At 39.7% G+C, this 19147-nt stretch overlaps 1 protein-coding gene across 10 annotated transcripts in view; it reads left to right on the forward strand.

Annotated features, from left to right (window-relative positions):
• Positions 1 to 19147, forward strand: part of KALRN (kalirin RhoGEF kinase) — a 645945-nt gene that overhangs the window by 383307 nt on the left and 243491 nt on the right. For all 10 annotated transcript variants that reach the window (XM_023214983.2, XM_023214975.2, XM_023215000.2 and 7 more), the window contains 4 exons: positions 2512 to 2578; positions 3147 to 3256; positions 14931 to 15000; positions 17484 to 17573. In XM_023214983.2, the coding sequence (XP_023070751.2) occupies positions 2512 to 2578; positions 3147 to 3256; positions 14931 to 15000; positions 17484 to 17573 (337 nt within the window). The remainder of the gene's footprint in view (positions 1 to 2511; positions 2579 to 3146; positions 3257 to 14930; positions 15001 to 17483; positions 17574 to 19147) is intronic.

The raw sequence follows: 19147 nt of genomic DNA on the forward strand, positions 1-19147 counted from the left end.
CTAGGGTACATGTGCATAACGTGCAGGTTTGTTACATATGTATACTTGTGCCATGTTGGTGTGCTGCACCCATCAACTCGTCAGCACCCATCAATTCATCAGTTATATCAGGTATAACTCCCCAATGCAATCCCTCCCCCCTCCCCCCTCCCCATGATAGGCCCCGGTGTGTGATGTTCCCCTTCCCGAGTCCAAGTGATGTCATTGTTCAGTTCCCACCTATGAGTCCTAGCAAACTATCATAAACCATTTCTTGACACTAATTCGTTTATGCTGGCTGGGGTTACAAAGTAACACATATCCAGAGATTTCTGGAGGAGTTTGTGAAGAATATTTTGACACTGTGTTTGGGAATTACTAGAAAAAAAATTGTATGTCCTAAAATTAAGAAGCTCTATGTAGTTTATTTTATCAAGATGAAGTAGGACCACAGGTTCCTTGGAGCTGAAGAAACTAAAGCTGCTCTGTGAAGTCAGAGCTTGTTCATATGGGGAGTGGATTTGTTTGTTAGGGCTGCTGTAACCAAGTACCACAAGTTGGGTTGTTTAAAGAGCAGAATTGTGTTGTCTCACGGGTCTGGGGGCTAAAAGCCTAAAATCAAGGTGTCAGCAGGGTTGATTCCTTCTGAGGGCAGTGAGGGGAGGGTCTGTTTCAGGCCTCTCTCCTTGATAGCTTGTAGATGGCTGTTTCTGTGCTCATGTGACATAATCCCAGAATATATGCCTGTGTCAAAAATTCCTCGTTTCATAAGGACATCAGTCGTTAGATCCAGGGGCCACTCTACTCCACTACTACAGTGATACTGTTTCCAAATAAGACCAAAATCTGAGGTATTGGAGATTAAGCCTTCAGCATATGAATTTCAGGGGGGTCATAATTCAGCCCATATCTGGGAGGGGGATGAGGGAACTACACCTGGCCAGATCTTCCTCCTTGGTTCCTTCTGTGACAACAAATAGGCAGAAGAGATTAAAGGATGGGTGGAAAATGAAACAAATGGGGATGGTGATAGCAGAGCTAAATTGTGAAGAAAGGCAGGTAAAACTGCAGGAAGCAGATGGGAACAAAAGAACAATTCTAGAAAACCAAAGGCAATAAAATCAAAGGCAAGTTTTCAAAGCTTGTCAGTTTATGTTCCTTCTGATCTCCCTTCTGTCCTAATTTCATAGCAATCTACAGCTCATTTAATCATGGAATGTTTCCTGAGCACTTACCATGCACTCGGCATGTTGCTTACGTGATCTTGTTTAATACTTGCAGCAATTCTGTGTGATCAGCTATCTTGTAAGTAAGGAGACTGAGACCTGGAGAGGCAAGTCCTACCTCTGGTTGTAATTCAGTTCCTATCTGTCTGACTCCAAAGCTTATGCACTTTTTACTCTACCAATAGAGTTCAATTCAAAGAATAGAAAAATATAGAATATACCACAACGAGGCCATGTATCATAAGTTTAACAATTGCCTAAGCATATTGTATTATTTAGAGGCCCAAGGAGGAGAACCTTCTCTTTAAAGATACATAACACACACTTCTCTTTATGGGGAGCTGAGAAGCAGTCATTTATTACTGATTTGTACTGCGCTTATGGTTGCATGTTCAGTTTTCTACACATCTGTTGATGCTGTAAACAAGTCCTATTGGAAATATATTGAACAAATAGCTAAAAGGATAATCTAGGTCAGAGGTCAGCAAACATAGACCAAATCTGACCTGCCAACTATTTGATGTAGTCTATGAACTAAAAATTATCTTTTATAGTTTTAAGTAATTGGAAGAATTATCAAAAGAAGAAGAATGTTTTATAATGTGAAAATTAGATAAAATTCAACTTTTAGTGTCCATAAATGATTTTATTGGAACACAGCCACACTTACTTTTTTTTTTTTAACACATTGTCTATGGCTCCTTTCACATGACAACAGCAAAGTTGAGTGGTTGTGACAGAGACCGAATTGTCCACAGAGATTTATTATCTGACTCTTTATAGAAAAATGGCTAACCCCTGATCTCGGTGTGTTGGATATCTTTTCCGGGCTTTGAAACCTGGTTTATTATGGTACCAAGAACTGCTTTGGTATACATCTACAAACTCTACTGAACAGAAATCATTCTGGGAGCTGTAAGAGAAATGTGGAAAACTGAGATTCAAGCTATCTAGTTGATGAGACAGAATATATGAACAGTCCTGCCTGCCTGTACTCACATGAATATCACCACAGAATCACAAGTATTAGTAGTAGGACTAGGGTGGAAAAGAGAGAGAATATGGACCTAGCTGAGCACAAACCTGCTAAAGGGATGCAGGGCCAATGGTCAGGAAGTATCACAAGTATCATAGGTAGATACCTGTAGGAAAGGGAAGGAATTTTGAAGAAAGGAAAAGACCTGTTGATGAAGTAGAAAAATAGGACATTTAAGAATGTCATACATGCCGGGGTGGGGAAGTGAAGTTTGAAGGAGGAGAGACATTATATCTATAACCAACTAAAAGCCCATTTGTTTCCTTCTAGATTTATTATGGCTGAACTACTCCAGACAGAGAAGGCTTATGTAAGGGATTTACATGAGTGCTTAGAGGTGAGTCTTTCAGTAGTCTGTTCACAGCTATATTGGAAAAATGACATCCTTGCCAGCATCAACTCCTCAATTGGAATTTGGTGCTGTTGGTCTTCTCCCAGAGAGTAATGAATTAAAAAGCCAGCCAGAGGAAATTTTCTCCTAAAGTCAACAACAATTGCAGAGAGTTTAAAGTACTTTTGAAAAGAAAGTTTAAACTTTTCTCAGACTGGAGCTAGACGCAGGAAAAAGAAGTATATAAGGCACTTCAGTTCAAAATAAAACCATGACACAGTCAATGAACTTAAATTGGGTCTGAAAATCTGCATCCTGACCCCCCATACTCAAATTTACACACATTTCATAAATAACAAGAGACTGTGGAGTTCGTGTTCTTACTAAAGTTCAGGATAATGAAATATTCAGGTTTTATTTATACCTCTTACGTTTATTTCACACATCACTTTTTAAACTCTACATGCATTTACAGTTTGAGTCTTGCCCCACAAGTTTGAGTGCCTGTTTATTTTGTCTGTATTTTATATGGCATGCCAGGCTTGCCAGTGATGAAACTGTTACTGTCTTACAGACCTACCTGTGGGAAATGACCAGTGGTGTGGAGGAGATCCCCCCTGGGATCCTCAATAAAGAGCATATCATCTTTGGCAACATCCAAGAGATCTACGATTTCCATAACAAGTAGGTTTGTGGAGGGTCTCAGAGGTGCACACTTAGTCTGTAAAAACCAGACAACAGGGTTCCCAAGAAGTGGATCAAAGGCGATTGGTGAATCTTATCTGGTCAGTTTTCTAAGGCAGTTGCTGTCAGACTTCTTTCTTACTCACTCCCCTTTCTCTGTAATTGTCGAAAAGTCCTAGTGGAGAGTGAAGTCACGTATTCAGCAGTGCTCCTCCCCATCTCTCCTCAACATTCTCATTTATTGAGCCAGAATGAATACCAGGCTTTGAAGAAATAAAAGTAGCTTCTCCTCATTAAATCTCCTGGGAAATCCTGACATTAGAATTCATCTGCAGCTAACCATTCCACCTTGTGGTCTTTGGGTTTTGAATTCCATGGAAGTTTTCTGTCAACCTAAATATTTCCTCCATCCTCATTTTATCTCACATTTCTAGTTTAGAGGGAAGGACATCAACTGATACTCTGTTTTGTTGGAATAAGTAGAATCGTAGGGCCCTGAAATTTCACAAGTCATTGTTTCCAACTTGATTGAAGAATCTTTCCCACAGCATGCAAAACAGTATGCTCCATGGTTAACAGAGGATCAGCAAAAAAATTGGCGTGATTAATTACACAACCAACCCATAGAAATAACTGTGTTCCAAAATACAAATAGAGAGGATCTCAAGGCACAAAGAGGAACATTGGCACAAAGTCTTAGAGCTCTCAGGACCCTGTTGCAGAGCAGTGCTACGTCAGGCTAGCCGAGGCATTTACTGAGTTGTGTAGGCTTGCTGGAGATAGAAGGGCCTTGTGTACAGGTGTAGCAGCCACCCTGAGGCAAGACTGCAGAACAGCACTGTCCCATGGAGCCTTCTGCAATGATGGAAATGTTCTATATCTGCAGTGTCCTATATGCAGATATGGTGGCTAATGAACACATGAAATGTGGCTAGTGCTACTAAGAAACTGAATTTTAAATTTTATTTAATTTTAATAGATTTAGATTTAAATAGACCACAAGTAGCAAGTGGCTGCCATATTCGATATCTCAGCTCCAGAATAGCCCTGTGCTAAGAATAACCAAGAGGCAAGCAAGATTGGGTGTAAAATGATCCTGGGCTGTAATAGGTCCAGATAAGGGGTGGAGATCACTCCTCTCTCATCACCTCCTGGTTATTAATTCCTGGTATGTCATCAGATGGGATCAGTTTAAAGGAACATAATGTATGTAGCTCCCATGACATGCAAACCTTGTCAGATTATTTAAGCAATAAGCTCTAGGGAGAAAAATAACCGTTTGACTTTCTGGAATATGTGATAAAAGTTCCCAGTCTTTTGTTTTTTAATCATAAATTTTAACATTATCCATTTGGTTTTTCTGGAAATTTCCAGATATAGAAATATCATGTCCTCATGCTTATCATTGATAAGATCCCAATAAAACTATTTGACCATTGATCCCACATTCCATCATCTGAGCCCAGCTCAGTATCATCCCATCTCCCTCAGGATATCTGAGAAGACATTGGACTGGCAAACGGTAAGTCATGTTACCTTACTTTTCTGGCTTATGGTCTCTGGGATTTAGTTAACAAGTCTCACTTTCCCCACGTTCTTAGCAAATTGACTAACTGTGGAAGCCTAGAGATCACAGCACGCACTTCCTGGGAGCCCTACATTTGCCAATCATTTGATAAGGGGAGTGAATATACATTTCAAAACTGACCACTTGTAATAAAATAGCCAACATAATCATACCTCTTATTCCGCTATCATGATATCACTGGTAAGCCATGGTAAACAGGTTTGTAGTTTTCTAAATAGCTGAAAATCTACCTACCAGTTACAATATATAGTTCTAAGAAATCCTTTTAAAAAATCAAATTAAACTATAGAGAATCTCGCATGCTGTAAATTGAGGAAGAAATCCAACTATCAAGAAAACAGCTACCCAGCACATATTATCGAGTTAGAACATTATGAAGAAAGAAAAAGAAAATAACAACTAGCCGCTCAACAACCAGAAGAGATGTCACAAAAATTAAGTTCTTGTCTTTTCATAGAAGCATCTTTCTATCCTCCCTAACAACCACTTTACCTCTTGATCATATTGTTTGTAAGCCCACAGCAATTTAGAAACAGCAAATAAGAATCAAGAATGGGAGTGAGTAGTGGGATACCAGCAGCTGTCTAAAGAAGACAAACTGCAAAAACAATAGGCAATAGACCCACCCCCCCGCCAAAAAAAAAAAAACTCATAATGGTCAAGGGCTACTCAGCACTGGTGCAAACCATTCTATATCCCACTGTAGAGCCCAATACAGTCACTGTGTTACAGCATAGCATACTTAGCATTAGCAGTAACCCTGAGTCATGAATATGTTCTGCACTAAAGGTAAATAACTGTAGTGCATTTAGAAAGCTATTGACCAAAAATAAATTAATGGTTTAAATTATCCATAATTTAAGGAAACATCTAAGAAAATCAAGCCTCATATTAATTTCCTACAGGATCTGTGGGCTGTCTTTACTGTACTCATAATATATGCTTTCTACTTGTGTCATACAAATTTTGATTAATGAGGAAAACATAACACCTCTAAAATCTCTAATAAATAAGAGATAAAATGGCAGTTAGCCAACTTAGAATATGCAGGAATTGTAAACGCTAAAGGACAGCTTAGAGGGGAGAACATCTTTCACAGTGTAATCAGGTACCTGGCACATAAGTAAACATTGAGTAAATATTTGGTAGGTGAATGCATGGATGAACAAATTAAAAATAAAATTAATATTTTCAGACTTGTGGCTAATACCATTCAAGTCATAATTTAATCTTTTGTTTGTAAAAGTCTCAAGACAGAGAAAACCATTAGGTATGAATTTTTACCCCATCACTACAAGAACCATCTGGAAGAGCAAAATAACTTAATTTCTACATGAAGGAGTTTCTTGGAAGCTTCTTACTGGGTGGACCATACAGTTGTCCTAATACTTATTTATCCTTCAGTAATACTTCTCTGAAGTTGTCACTTCTCAATATGAAAAAAATTCAAAGGGTGCTTTTTAACCCCAATTGTTTGTATTATTCCAAAGTTGCAATTAAGCACTGTCTAACAGAAACATGCACCTCTCATTTCTAGTGCATAGCTCAGGGTAATTCGGAGAGAGCCTATGGGAGGGAGAGCAGGAGGAAGGGATATTGGGAGATTGAGAGTTTGAGAGAGAAAGGGATTGAGATTGACACGACCTTGCTAACTTAATTAGCTAAGTCACTAGACAATTAGCACCTAGACCAAGGGTTATGTGGTGAATACATATCTTAGCTAGATAGTATTGATCTGTCTAAATGGTGTCACTCTGAAAAATTGCAACCGAATTAGTTCTCTCTCTTACTGTGTGTGTGTGTGTGTGATCTGTCTCAAGGACCTTTGTCTTTATAGGTATTGAATGGGGAACTTCCCCAGCACCAAAACTTCTTTAAAGAACAATTTAATATGTAAAATTTAATACCTGCAAACAGTGGCTTTAACACACACTAGAGATTGACGTGGAATGATGCTTCGTTTTGCCCTCCACTCTCCCCATTTTGCACCACATCTCTTTCCTACATGAAATTTACTTATCTACACAAGACTTAGACCTATTTTGATTGCATTTTGTTAGCATTTCTGGAGCACTCAGACAGGAGAATATATTCCATTAGTAGATCCCCAGACAGTAATGATTTTGTTAATGCAGTCTTCCCATTTTGCCTAGCATACAACTTGTAATTCAAGAAAATAATTTGTTTTCAGCTTGCTGATTATTAGATTTCCACCTTTGGTGTGGACAGCTTTTTGTTTAAAATGCTCATCACCTTCTGTTAAATCTGAATTTCTTCCTTTTCAGTTTTTTGGAGATAGGGTCATATGTCAGTCTGAGCAATAACATTTTAATAAAATCTCTACTCCCAGGGCTCAGAGGGTCCTCTCAACCATCAAGTGCAACCCTCTCCATGTACAGACAAAGAGACAGGCCCAGAGGAGCTGTGTGTGCCCTTCCCCTTTCCTTAAAGGTCAGGTGTTAGATTCCAGGGCTTGGTCTCCCATTTCAGTACTCCCTCCCCTTCTCTCACTCCCTAGACCACCATTGGTGGCTGCCACATCTGGCTGGTTTAATTCATAGTTAACCAGCTTCCATGTGGATCTTAGAATTTGATGAATATTTCTACCCATTTCTCCCAGAGCTATGTCATTCTTATGCCACACCCATACAACAATTACCTGAAATAAATCAGTTTTCAGCAAGGTCTAGATTTTCAAATTAGGGACCAACCACCAAGGCTGGATGCCCCTTCTGCACACTCCCTCCCGCTAGGCTTGGCTGGAAGCTATTAGATTTGGCCTTGGCCCCCAGCCACTGCCCTTCCAGCCTGGTGTTCCCTTCCCTGCAGGAGCAGGACCAGAGATGTGTGAGGTTGAGCTGGGAGCACTGGCCAGGCCAGGGTCAGCCAGGAGCAGTGAGGGGTGAGCAGCAGGGGTAAAATTGAGGCTAGGGAATTTAGGGAGGGACACCTCAATGAGCAAGTGAACCGCAGCCACATTTCGTTCATCTTCCCAGAGTTCCTCCTTTGGGCCAAAGGTGTGCTAGATTAAAGATGAAGCTGGTACTCTGTGATCAAACCCAGCATCTGCCCTCTGAGTTCTAAGAATGACATACCTGTCTGTGATAAGGGTGGAGGTGGGCGCAAGTGGAGCACAAAGAAAATAGCCTCAGTTGGAGAGTAGGAAAGGCCTCATGGAGAAGGGGGCATTTGAGATATAATTTAAGAAAGGGGTGAGATTTTTTACAGGCAGGGATGGCTTCCTTGATGATGGAATAAAGTTTGAACAACGGCCCTGCAAGGGTGAAAAGTGGTGAAGTCTAGCAGGGAGGTTGAGAGGCAATAGGGGGTTTGGGAGTGGGGCACCATCCTGGGTCATGGAAAGCAGAGAGAGGTCCCATTGTCACACTCTCAGGTAGGCTGGGTCTTATCACAGCCATGTCTGTAAGACTGAGGGAAGAGAAAGGAGAGGTGGTGGGCGGAGATAGTGCAAGTCAGAAATGTGGGGAGAGAAAAAAGGAAAGGAGGAGAGAGAGCTAGGTAAATAGAGCATAAGTGAGAAAAGTGGGCAGAATAATAAGGAGAAGTGGGCAGATAAGGAGAAAGGAAGAGATAAAGAAGGAGGGAAGCAGGAGAGCAGGAGGGAGGCAATGACAGGGGGAGGATGGATAGGTAGGTAGGGTAGGTAGTCAGGCAGGTAGGTAGGTAGGTAGACCCATCTAGGGAAAGAGGCTCTAGGGGAAGGGGAAGGGGAGGGGATGAGGAGAAGGAGAACAAGGGAAAGAGATGGATAAAGACCTAGACCTTCCCAGAGCTACCATCCTGTTGCAGAAGAATGAGCAAGGTGGTGTTTTTCAAACCATTTTTTATCATGAACCAAAGAAAAATACTGTACATCATGCCCTGATATGCGCATGTATATATGCTATATATAATGGGGAAGTTAAATTTTGAAAAACAACACCTGCATTTTGTGTGATGCACTGTGGTATTTTGTGTTAGGTTCTGTTTCTTCCTCCACTTTTTTAAAATTCTCGTTGCCACCCGTAAATTGATTTTACAACCCCTTGAAACAAGGGGGGGGGGGCGGGGGTTGATCTATGGCTGCACGGCGAGGCGCTAGCTCCACCAGGTGGTGAGAGAAGGGATGTGCCATTCAGGCCACCGGGGAAAGGCCACCCTGCCAGGCTACTGCTACCTTTTCCTCCCTCTTTGCCCCTCCTACCGGTTCCCAACACACACACCGTTGCTTAAAACGTGCATGTTCTATGCTTTCTAAGCTTCTTCCCCCACTCCAAATGCCTCTGATGTTAGTGGTTTCTCATTTATAGAAAATCATAGAATTATCAAATATAAAAGCCCAAAAGAAATCTTTAAAGATAATCTAGTTGTCCCTTGTTCTATAGAAACTGAAACTTACAATGGTTTATGATCTGCCCAAACCAAAATTAGTGACAGAGCCAAAGAATCCAGCTGTCATTTTCTTAATAGTCTAATGTCAAGGAAAGAGGAAGGGAAGACCTGTTGTGCTTTTTCTTTGGTCCCCAAAAGCACACTTGAAGAGGTAACTTGCAGAACCCATCAGAGGAGCCCTGTACAAATGTAGCTGTGGTCTTGTTACTGTTGTTTGTTTGTGTTTTCAGTAAGCTGTCAACATTGGGGCTGCTTATAGACATTGGGGAATACCCAAAGCAAGAAAAAGTCTAAACACTTCGTTTGGATGTGTCAAAGTAATGTTGGTTTTAGTTTTACACACTAACTTCTTAGCATCCATGCCTGGTTGCTAAACACCACCTTAATGAAGATGAGTAACATTAAGCATAAGATTAATCTTTTGTATTTTTTGTTAACATTAAACTTGGTATATATCTATGCAAATAACTTCATTCATCTGATCACACAGATTAGGCAAAGTAAGAAGATATTGGCAAAAACGTATTCAACAGGTAGCCATGTAGCAAGGTAAATTTTGCTGCTTGTGGTTGAAGGCTGAGAGTGTGATGTGCTGAATGGGAGTCCAGCCCTGCAGACCATTCCTCTTCATCCCTAACCTGGGCTAAAGCATCAAGTGTGAAATGAAGGGACAGAGCCAGGTGCTTCTCATGGCTCAGCCTGGGTGATCAAACTGTGCTAGAATTGTTACATGAAAAATCCAGCACCTTTCCCTGAGTGTACATGACCCTCCATTAGTTTAATACCTGCTCCAATATGCTAGCCAGCTATCTTAGCCCCTATGGTCTAGAGCCTCTTATGTTCTAGGCTCTGAATCTGCCTGGTCATTAATGGATTCTTTAGAAATAATTTCTAGCTCTACTTGCATGAAAGCAGTTACCCAGCCTTGCTTTGAAAAGAAGGCAATATCCTGGACTTCCTACAAATACATGAACCTCACATCTTTCTCCCCACCTCATTTCCGACTTAATGTTTAAATGTATGCTCCACTTTGTTCCTCTTTTTCCCCATTGCCACAACAGGCCCCTTCCCCTTATCACCACCTCTGGCATTCCAACAAGCAAATGCACATTGACATACAAGGTCATCAGATAGATACTTCCATTTAGATGCAGACTGCACCCTTCAAGTAAAGTCTGTTTGCTGACAAGATTGTGAGCCCCTCAATGAAGGATATACTTTCCCAGAAGCAGTGAGACTCTAGACCAAATTCACCTTCCGAGAGAATAACAAAACCAGTCTAGCACCTTTGAAATAGTGCTATTTCTATCATATTTAATAACAAAACTCAGAAAGCTTTCTGTTAATAAATGCCAGCAGTTTCATTTCCCGGGATTGTGTACAAAGCCAAAGGGAAGCATTTTCCTCACAAAGTAACTGCATAATATATTATATTGTAATAATTTAATAGAGTAATGGCATTGCCTTGATCTTGACATTTCTTTAAAAGTTTTATTCCTTTCTGAAAGAACCCCAGACATTCACACAAATGACTTGCTTTGCTCATTCTTTCACAATTTATTACATGTAATTATTGGAGTGGTGAGGGCCAAATTGTTGCTATAGAACAGCTAAGGTGAAATGTTCCATCATTTGTGAAGAGAGTTGTGAGCTGTTTTGCTTTAATTTAAATTCATCATGTCTATTTGAAGTCAGTAGAATGATATTGATCAGACTTACATAATCTGTCATCGTCATAAGCTTCAAATTAAGAAGCAAAACAGAGTTTAATATTGCCACTTACTTTCAACAATTACATTGAGATGGTAATGAATATTTTATTCAAACTTATCAATTGATGCACCTGGCACAAGCTGAATAGGTTTTTTAAAAAAAATCTTAGCTTTCTCCCCCTAAATTAAATCCTATAGAGCCGATGTAGGATTTGCTGTCCGGAAGCATGCTGGAATCTAGGACAGCTGCCTTCAAATGCTGATCTATGGACTGGATGTGTGGGCATTACCCAGGAAGCGTTTCTAAACAATGCATTTACTCACATAGCAACCCCAGAAGGTGATGCACAACCAGGTGTGGGGACCACTAACTAGAGTTTTACGAGAGTGTTCCTTGAGATAAAGTCTGATACTCGCCCCAAAAATGTTGCACTCACAAGGAAGTTTGAGAAGCACTGCATACTGTATTTACTTGAGAGGTTTGTAGTGTAACTCAACATATTATAGGATTTTGGAAGTTCTTCAGCAAAGAAACCAGCTTAGCCCAACATTTCCCGAACAAGGTGACCTTGGAATCTAATTGTTGCTTAATAACCAATCAAGATTTTCCCAGAATATGGTTTAGGAGAAAATAACCTGCTGCAGATTTTTCAGCAAGGGCTTGGTAGGGAGTTCCGCCTAGATATAAGTCTCCAGGAGTGGGGAAGACTGTCAGGCATATGTGTTTATCAAAGAGTATGAGTTTAAGATTGAGAAGCACTGATCATGACAAACTGCTGTTTGTTTAGTGTCTACTGTGTACCAGGCACTAGGTTAGGTTCTTTTTACCTGTGGATTAAATCCTTACAAGCACCCCGACAAAGCTGTTATTTTATTATTATTTTTTGAGACGGAGTTTCACTCTTGTTGCCCAGGCTGGAGTGCAATGGCGTGATCTCGGCTCACTGCAACCCTCTGCCTCCCGGGTTCAAGCAATTCTCCTGCTTTAGCCTCCTGAGTAGCTGGGATTACAGGCGCCCACCACCACACCCGGCTAATTTTTTGTATTTTTAATAGAGACGGGGTTTCATCATGTTGGCTAGGCTGGTCTCAAACTCCTGACCTCAGGTGATCTGCCTGCCTCAGCTAAGTTGTTATTTCAAGATGAGGGGGATGAAGCTTTGGAAGACCCTTTCACAACTGTGACCAAGTGTAAACGCTGATGCTTTAACTTGTGCTCAGTTGTGGGAAGGGAAGAACGTGAGACCTGGGGATAGGTAGATGGGTGAGCTAGTGGTAACTGCTGTTAAAACCTTCATTTTACAGAAAGGCATTCCTCATGAAAATGATATGCTGTGCATTTAATTCTGGTTATAGTATTTTTGTTTCCTGAGGATTTTCAAATTGTACATCTTCCCATAGGTGTTTGGTAGCTGCTGTCACAAAAGTCAGGGTATTGCTCTATTTAAATTGATAAGATTTTAAATAAAATCGCTAGCACTATCTTTCTCTCTATCAATGATCAATTCTTTAGACATAATTATCATTGTTTACTTCAAATTAAAGTGACCAGACCAACTGTCCTTGGCTCATAAGTCAAGTAATGGTTCTCCCTGAGTCATCATGGGTATACTTGCCACTGCTGAAACAATAAAACAGTTTTATATCGTGTGTGGAATGTCCTGATCCAGGCTGTTTTACCATTTCTTTGACTATTCTTAAGGGAGAACGGCCCAGGCTGGGCACAGTGGCTCATGCCTGTAATCCCAGCACTTTGGGAGGCCAAGGCAAGAGGATTGCTTGAGCACAGGAGTTTGAGACCAGCCTGGGCAACACAGCAAGACCTCATCTCTATTATTTCAAAAAATTGTTTTTAATTTTAAATTGAAATGTGTTTGTGTGTATATGTGTGTGCGTGCATATCTATATATGTGTGTGTGTGTGTGTGTGTGTGTATACCTGTGTATGTGCATATATATGATGATGAGGCAGATTGATTCTTTTCTCAACAAAAAAGTATATTTCCCTTTGGGTCTTAACCTAAGTTTGATCCTCAATTATAACATTATATAGTGCTTTTTAAAATTTGCACTTTAATGGTCATATTAAGTACATATTAGTTTAAATGTGTCACTTGTAGTTCTTTAAAAGGTAGCAACAAATATGATACTTTTTGACTTTGAGCACTACATACGTGCATTTCTGAAGCCCAAATATCATTATAATTACTCTATCATTCAGGTCAGAATACTCTAAAATCACATAGGTAAGGACAAACTGGTTACTGCTAGGAGTCCCCCAGATTTTTTTAAATGGCTTTTTTCTTATTACTAAAGCAATGCTCATTTATTGTAGAAAAAATTAAATTACAGATGGACAAAGAAGTCATCTATTATCCCATCAACTATTGTTAGCATTGTGGCTTTCCATAGAGGACTTGCCAAATGGTTTTAATTGCACATATTTATTTTTAAACTCCAAACAATGTCATTCTGTGTCGCTGAAGGAAGAACACACAACACATATATGAAATCCATAACCACTTGTAATTAATTATACTGCCAAAATGTGTGGACAATAGAAGCTAGGTAAAGTTAGTCAAATAACATTTGGCCCCTCTATGGTACAGATAAGTAGTAGAGTAATGCAGAACCACTTTGTATCATTTATCTTTTAATTCAATTTTTGAAGGTAATGCATTCTCACAGTTTTAAAATCAAAATTAGATAGAAAAGTAAACATTGAGAAGTGTTTTCCACCACTGTCTTCTATTCTGTTCCTTTACCTGCTTCCCTGTGGTAAAGTCTTTTCTTAGTTTCTTGGGTTGGAAATAAGAACACATAATTCCTACTGAGACAAAAAGTTGCATTTTCTACATAGTCTTCTGTACCTTTTTCCACTTAGTTTCTCCCAGAGTTCTTCTGTATGAAAACATAGAGAGCTGTGTCTTTTTTTCATAGCTGCATAGTATATAGTTCTGTGGATGTACCATAGTTTAAATGCCTTGTTCTTTACAGACGATCTTTTGCTTGTATAAACAGTGTCACAGTTAATACTCGTGTATGTAAATCATCTTATATGTGTAGACATAACTACAGGAAAATTTCCACAATTCAAATTGCAGAGTCAAAAGATAAGCACATTCATGATTTAATCGGTACTGTCAAATTGTTCCTTGTAAAGATCATAGCAATTCCACTTCTCTCAGTATGTGTCCCCAAAGCCTCATAATCACTTTTTATTTGAAAAGTATTTTGTTTTTTAAAGCAAATGCCATTCTAATAATGTTGGCTTGTTAGAATTTATATCCTCTGAACCCAAACCAATGATTTAATACATTATTTTGAAGTCAGTGTAATTATTTATTTATTATTTATTAACATGGAAAGGAGCCATGGCACAGATATCCACACTGGCAGATAATTCAGTTGTAATTCAATTCAGCTTTGGAATATAGTGTGACTTTTTACCCATTAAATTTTCTTTCCTAATCGTGTCTATATTATAAAACATTGTTTAACACATAGTTTTTAGTACAAATTGGCTACTGGTGGAAGATGGAGGCCAAAAATTAGAAAGAGGCCAGTATAGCCTGAATTTTTTTCTACTTTATCTCTGGGATAGCGATATTTTATTTTGTTTCTTTGAAATATCTCTATTATTTAAAATATTTATGATGTGCTTAGATTACTTCTGTAAAAAAGTAGATTCTTACTTGCTAATAAAAAGTCCAACACAAATAAAATATTTTATTATTTATTTTCACTCCTAGAAATGTTCACCCCGAAAGAATATGATTTTAAGTAGCAGTAATTAATCAATTAACATAAATTTTAATGAAATTAGTTCCAACATTAAAAACTGCACCTCGCCATCTGTCGCTTAGACAGCAGAGAAGCCATGTGTAAATAATTGAGAAGTTATGGTTGTGCTGGCCTCAGTGCAATCCTCTGGGGGTCAGCTGCACAGAGGTGTCTGATTCAGTCTTTTTCTCCTCTTGCAGCATCTTCCTCAAAGAGCTGGAGAAGTACGAGCAACTGCCTGAGGATGTGGGACACTGCTTTGTTACCTGGGTAACCTACCTGAAATCCTTCTCCCACTGCCCATACACATGGCACCACTCTTCAGTGCCTGAGCTAAGGACTGGGGTCACTGCCAGTCTCACACAGGACCAGGGGCTACTGAGAGGGACCACGAGTAGGTCTGAGAGAAGCCTTGGGAAAAGTTCTTAGACATCAGGATTAAGCTCCATCTTAAGCTGTCTAAGAACTTTCTAAAATTGTGAGGTTGGAAGAGTGGAACAAGACTACCACCCCTGGCAGAGGAACTGCATCAGTCAGTCCATTAGCTATTGTTACAGGATATGGATTAGGGAATTAGAACTTTAGGAAGCCACCTAACCATTTTTTTAAAATTTATCTTTAATTTTGTGGATACATGGTAGGTGTATATATTTATGGGGTAGACAAAATATTTTGATACAGACATGCGATGTGAAATAAGCGCATCATGGAGAATGGGTGGGGTGTCCATCTCCTCAAGCATGTATCCTTTGGGTTCCACCTAACCGTTGGTTACATTTTCTTCTTTAATAGAGAAAAACAGATTTTTTGGGTATCCATCCCAATTCTGACCCACAAGATGAGTGCCTGGTCATCCTCCTTCGTGCTATTGTCATGGGCCAAGTAAAGGGGCTGAATGTACCAGGTTCTAATTATATAAACTGAAACATTAGTCTTCGTTGGCTCTCCACTCCGCATTATTCAGAACTCAGGCTCATGTACAATATGTGAATGCAAACATCTCCAGGGAAGTCCACTTAGGACACTGAGTGCAAACATGCAAGTCCTCCCCTGGGGTCAAGCGTTCTACTATTTCATAATTACCTGGTAATAACTTCCACCCATAAGGGGCTAATTGCCTTTCAAAGTGTCTTCATGATTCAGAGAGATTATGTTCTCAACAGCCCTATGTGGTAGGCAGGACTATGTTTATGTTTTAGATTTTAAAGATGGGAAAATTTCAGATGAGATAGGAAGTTAACTAGTTCACTGACACATAATAAATATCACAGCCAGTTCCACAACTCAAGACCTGACTCCCAGACAAGCTTTCTTTCATGAAATCTTAACGTTTGCTTTCAAGCACTCTTGTTTCTTCCGAAAGTCTTAGCTACCATTTTATTTTTTCCTAATACATTTTCTACCTCTAAATAGATGAGCCAATGCTGATAAATAATTTATGACTCCTTGCACAGCCAACATAGAGAATGACAAGATTGACCATTAAGTAAAGGGTTTTTTTTGCATCATCTTTCATGAAATTTGTGGATTTCCTTTACAATCAGTCATAAGAATGATTTATCATCATCTCCTAGGGATGATTAATAACTTCCTAGGTAGTGTATAGCCCTGAAAATTGGTTTCAGAATTTTTTTGTGATTGGATAAAATATTCACCTTTTACCAAGAATTACCCCAAGGTGACTTTCTTAAGTCTCATAATCTTAATATATGAGTGTAATGCAGAAATGAAGGGTAGAAGAAGTTGTTTGTAATGTATTAAAAGGCAGCGGTCAAGACCAAAAAGCCTAAAGTCAGATACCCTACTTGCTACCTGCTAACTGCGGGAATTCAAAGTCACTTAACCAATCTGTACCACAGTTTTCTTATCTGCAAACTGGGGATAATAACAGAACTCACTGTATAGAGGTCTCATAAGGACCAAATGAGTTAATACATGTAAAGCTCTTAGAACAATGCTAGCATAAATGAAACCTGCTATAATAAACACATATTTGGGCTGCTGTCTCAGAAGAGGATGCCAACACAAAGTTCCAAAGGCACTGAGATGGGTAGCATTCCACCAAATAAGAAAAGTATTTGGTGGCCAAAATACACATACCTTTCCCAGTAACACTAACCCAGAGAGTTTTCAGAGTCTTGAATTTTCACCCAGCCATAAGGTTCTTGGCTTGAAGTAACAATCTGGTTAGGAACCATTGTTTAGCCTCTGCCCAGGGGGTTACTCTGCTTTCTTTTTCCCTGTCATTTTTCTGGGAGGTTGGGGATGGCATAGTTCCTTGCCATGCCCCTCCACCTTTGTCCAATGGAGACATTTAGAGTACAAGCAGATCTACCTCTGAGATCCTACTTTATCTTCATTATTTGTTTTTATATTCAGAGCAAATGCTGTCCTTTTTCAAGATGGGGAGCACAATTGTAATAAAAAAAAAGGGTAAAATCTGTAAGTAAGTTCTATGTAACTTCAGAATATGTCAGGATATATGAGTTGCTTTTTCTGATTCTTTCTAGCACAAACTAGTGTTAAAATGAGCTCAGTTCCAGAAGCTTTCCGTACATGCCGACAGAAAAAGACATCCCAATGTCTGTTAGGGGACCATGGAGGCTGGATGAGCATAGAACATTTGCCGTAGAAAATCTAGATGCTGGCATCCGAGGGTTTTGACTATACAGCCCTTGCTAGGGCATTCAGCATGGTGGACAGAAGGGAACAACTAATGAATGCTTATCTATTATTATCTTTGTTCTTTTTAGGCAGACAAATTTCAGATGTATGTCACCTACTGTAAAAACAAGCCTGATTCCAACCAGCTTATCCTGGAGCATGCGGGCAGCTTCTTTGATGTAAGCTGTGGTTTTCTATTCTTGAGCAGCTGATGAGCAGGTGGAAATGCTTCTCTGCTTTGGCATAATGGATGTTTAGCTATCCTTTTTCCCTAAATTTTCTTTACTGGCCACTCCAAACCTTAAGCATGGAAAAAAAAAAAAAAAAAAAAAAAACAGTATATGTATTTTGTTTTATCCCTTCCTATCTTGACCAGTGTGATTTTGGACGAGGCAAATTTGTCTCCATGCCTCCAAACCAAACCTAGATAGCCATAAAGCACATGTTTAGAGAAGGCCCACTATGATGCAGTGGTTGATTAATATATTTCACTTCTGCTTCACATACAGCTCTCACAAACGTAGTGTTTCCAAAAGTGTGATCCTTGGACCTCAGTCCACGTCTATTAAATCAGAATCTCTCAGGGGGAGCCCAGCAACCTGAGTTATAAGGAGGCCTCTGGGTAGCTGAAGCCCACTCAAGTTTGAGAATCAGTTCTCTAATGCAGTTGATTCAACCTTGGCTACACATTGGAATCACCTGGGGAGCTCTGAAAAAAAACTGATTCTTGAATCCCATGCCTGAGGTTCTGCTGTGATTGGCCTGACTGTGGCCTAAGCATTGGGATATTTTAAAGTTTCTGGCGACAGTGATGTGCAGCCAGGGCTGAACACTTGTGCTTTAACAGAAGCCAGGAGAAGAGTGAGGCTGATGTGCCTTGTCAGATCCTTTGGTTTGGAATGATGACACAATCCTGTTGGGGAGTGGTGGGATCTATTTAGTGCTGGTTCCCAAAGAGAGTGACCTATTGGCTTTACAGTAAGCCAAATCAAAGGGGGCCCTGCAGGATTCAAAGGATGAGTAAGAGGGAAAGATGAAATTGGGGAAAAAAGAAAGTTTAGTGAGAGGCAGACTATAGCAGTGAAGGCCGTTTTGGCAGTCATATCAGAAGTGACAGAAACTAGAAACAGCACTTTTTAAAGGTTATCTGTCTGTCTTTCTGCCTACCTGTTTTCATTTTTTTCATAAATCTTTGGATGTCTACTGTATGCAAGATAGTGGGCTAGGCCCTGTGGAGAATATAAAGACATTTAAACATGGCTCTTGTACTCAAGTGTACAAAAGACACCTTCCCTGAGCATCTTTCTAGCCTGGCACTGCCTCAACAGAAATGATTCTACAAATGTCATATTGCTCAGTAAAGAAATGACTCTTGAATGGAAAGAAGCCAGATGAGGAAAAACGCACATGATTTTTTTAATGGAGCATTAATATGGAAATGGCTCTATGTGTCCCACACTAGAATATCTTGGGTTAGATTTGGCACCACAGAAGAACCCAAGAAAAGTGCTTCTCTCACCTGATATTATTGGGTATCATATTAGATGCCCTATGCCACCATTACATCTGATTGAGAATCTTTTTCTCTTAGGATACTTCTGTTGGTTATTCATGAGCAATATCCAGAAGGGTCTTTTTGAAGCTTTAAATGCATTGTGTCCTGTCTTCCACTTAGCACTTTTCTGACATCCATGTCCTGTGCTCTGAGCATGCCTCAAACTCTTCTGCTTCCTATCTTTGCTTACACTGCTCT

The sequence above is a fragment of the Piliocolobus tephrosceles genome, chromosome 2 (genome assembly GCF_002776525.5).
Source record: "Piliocolobus tephrosceles isolate RC106 chromosome 2, ASM277652v3, whole genome shotgun sequence".
Lineage (NCBI taxonomy): Eukaryota > Metazoa > Chordata > Mammalia > Primates > Cercopithecidae > Piliocolobus > Piliocolobus tephrosceles.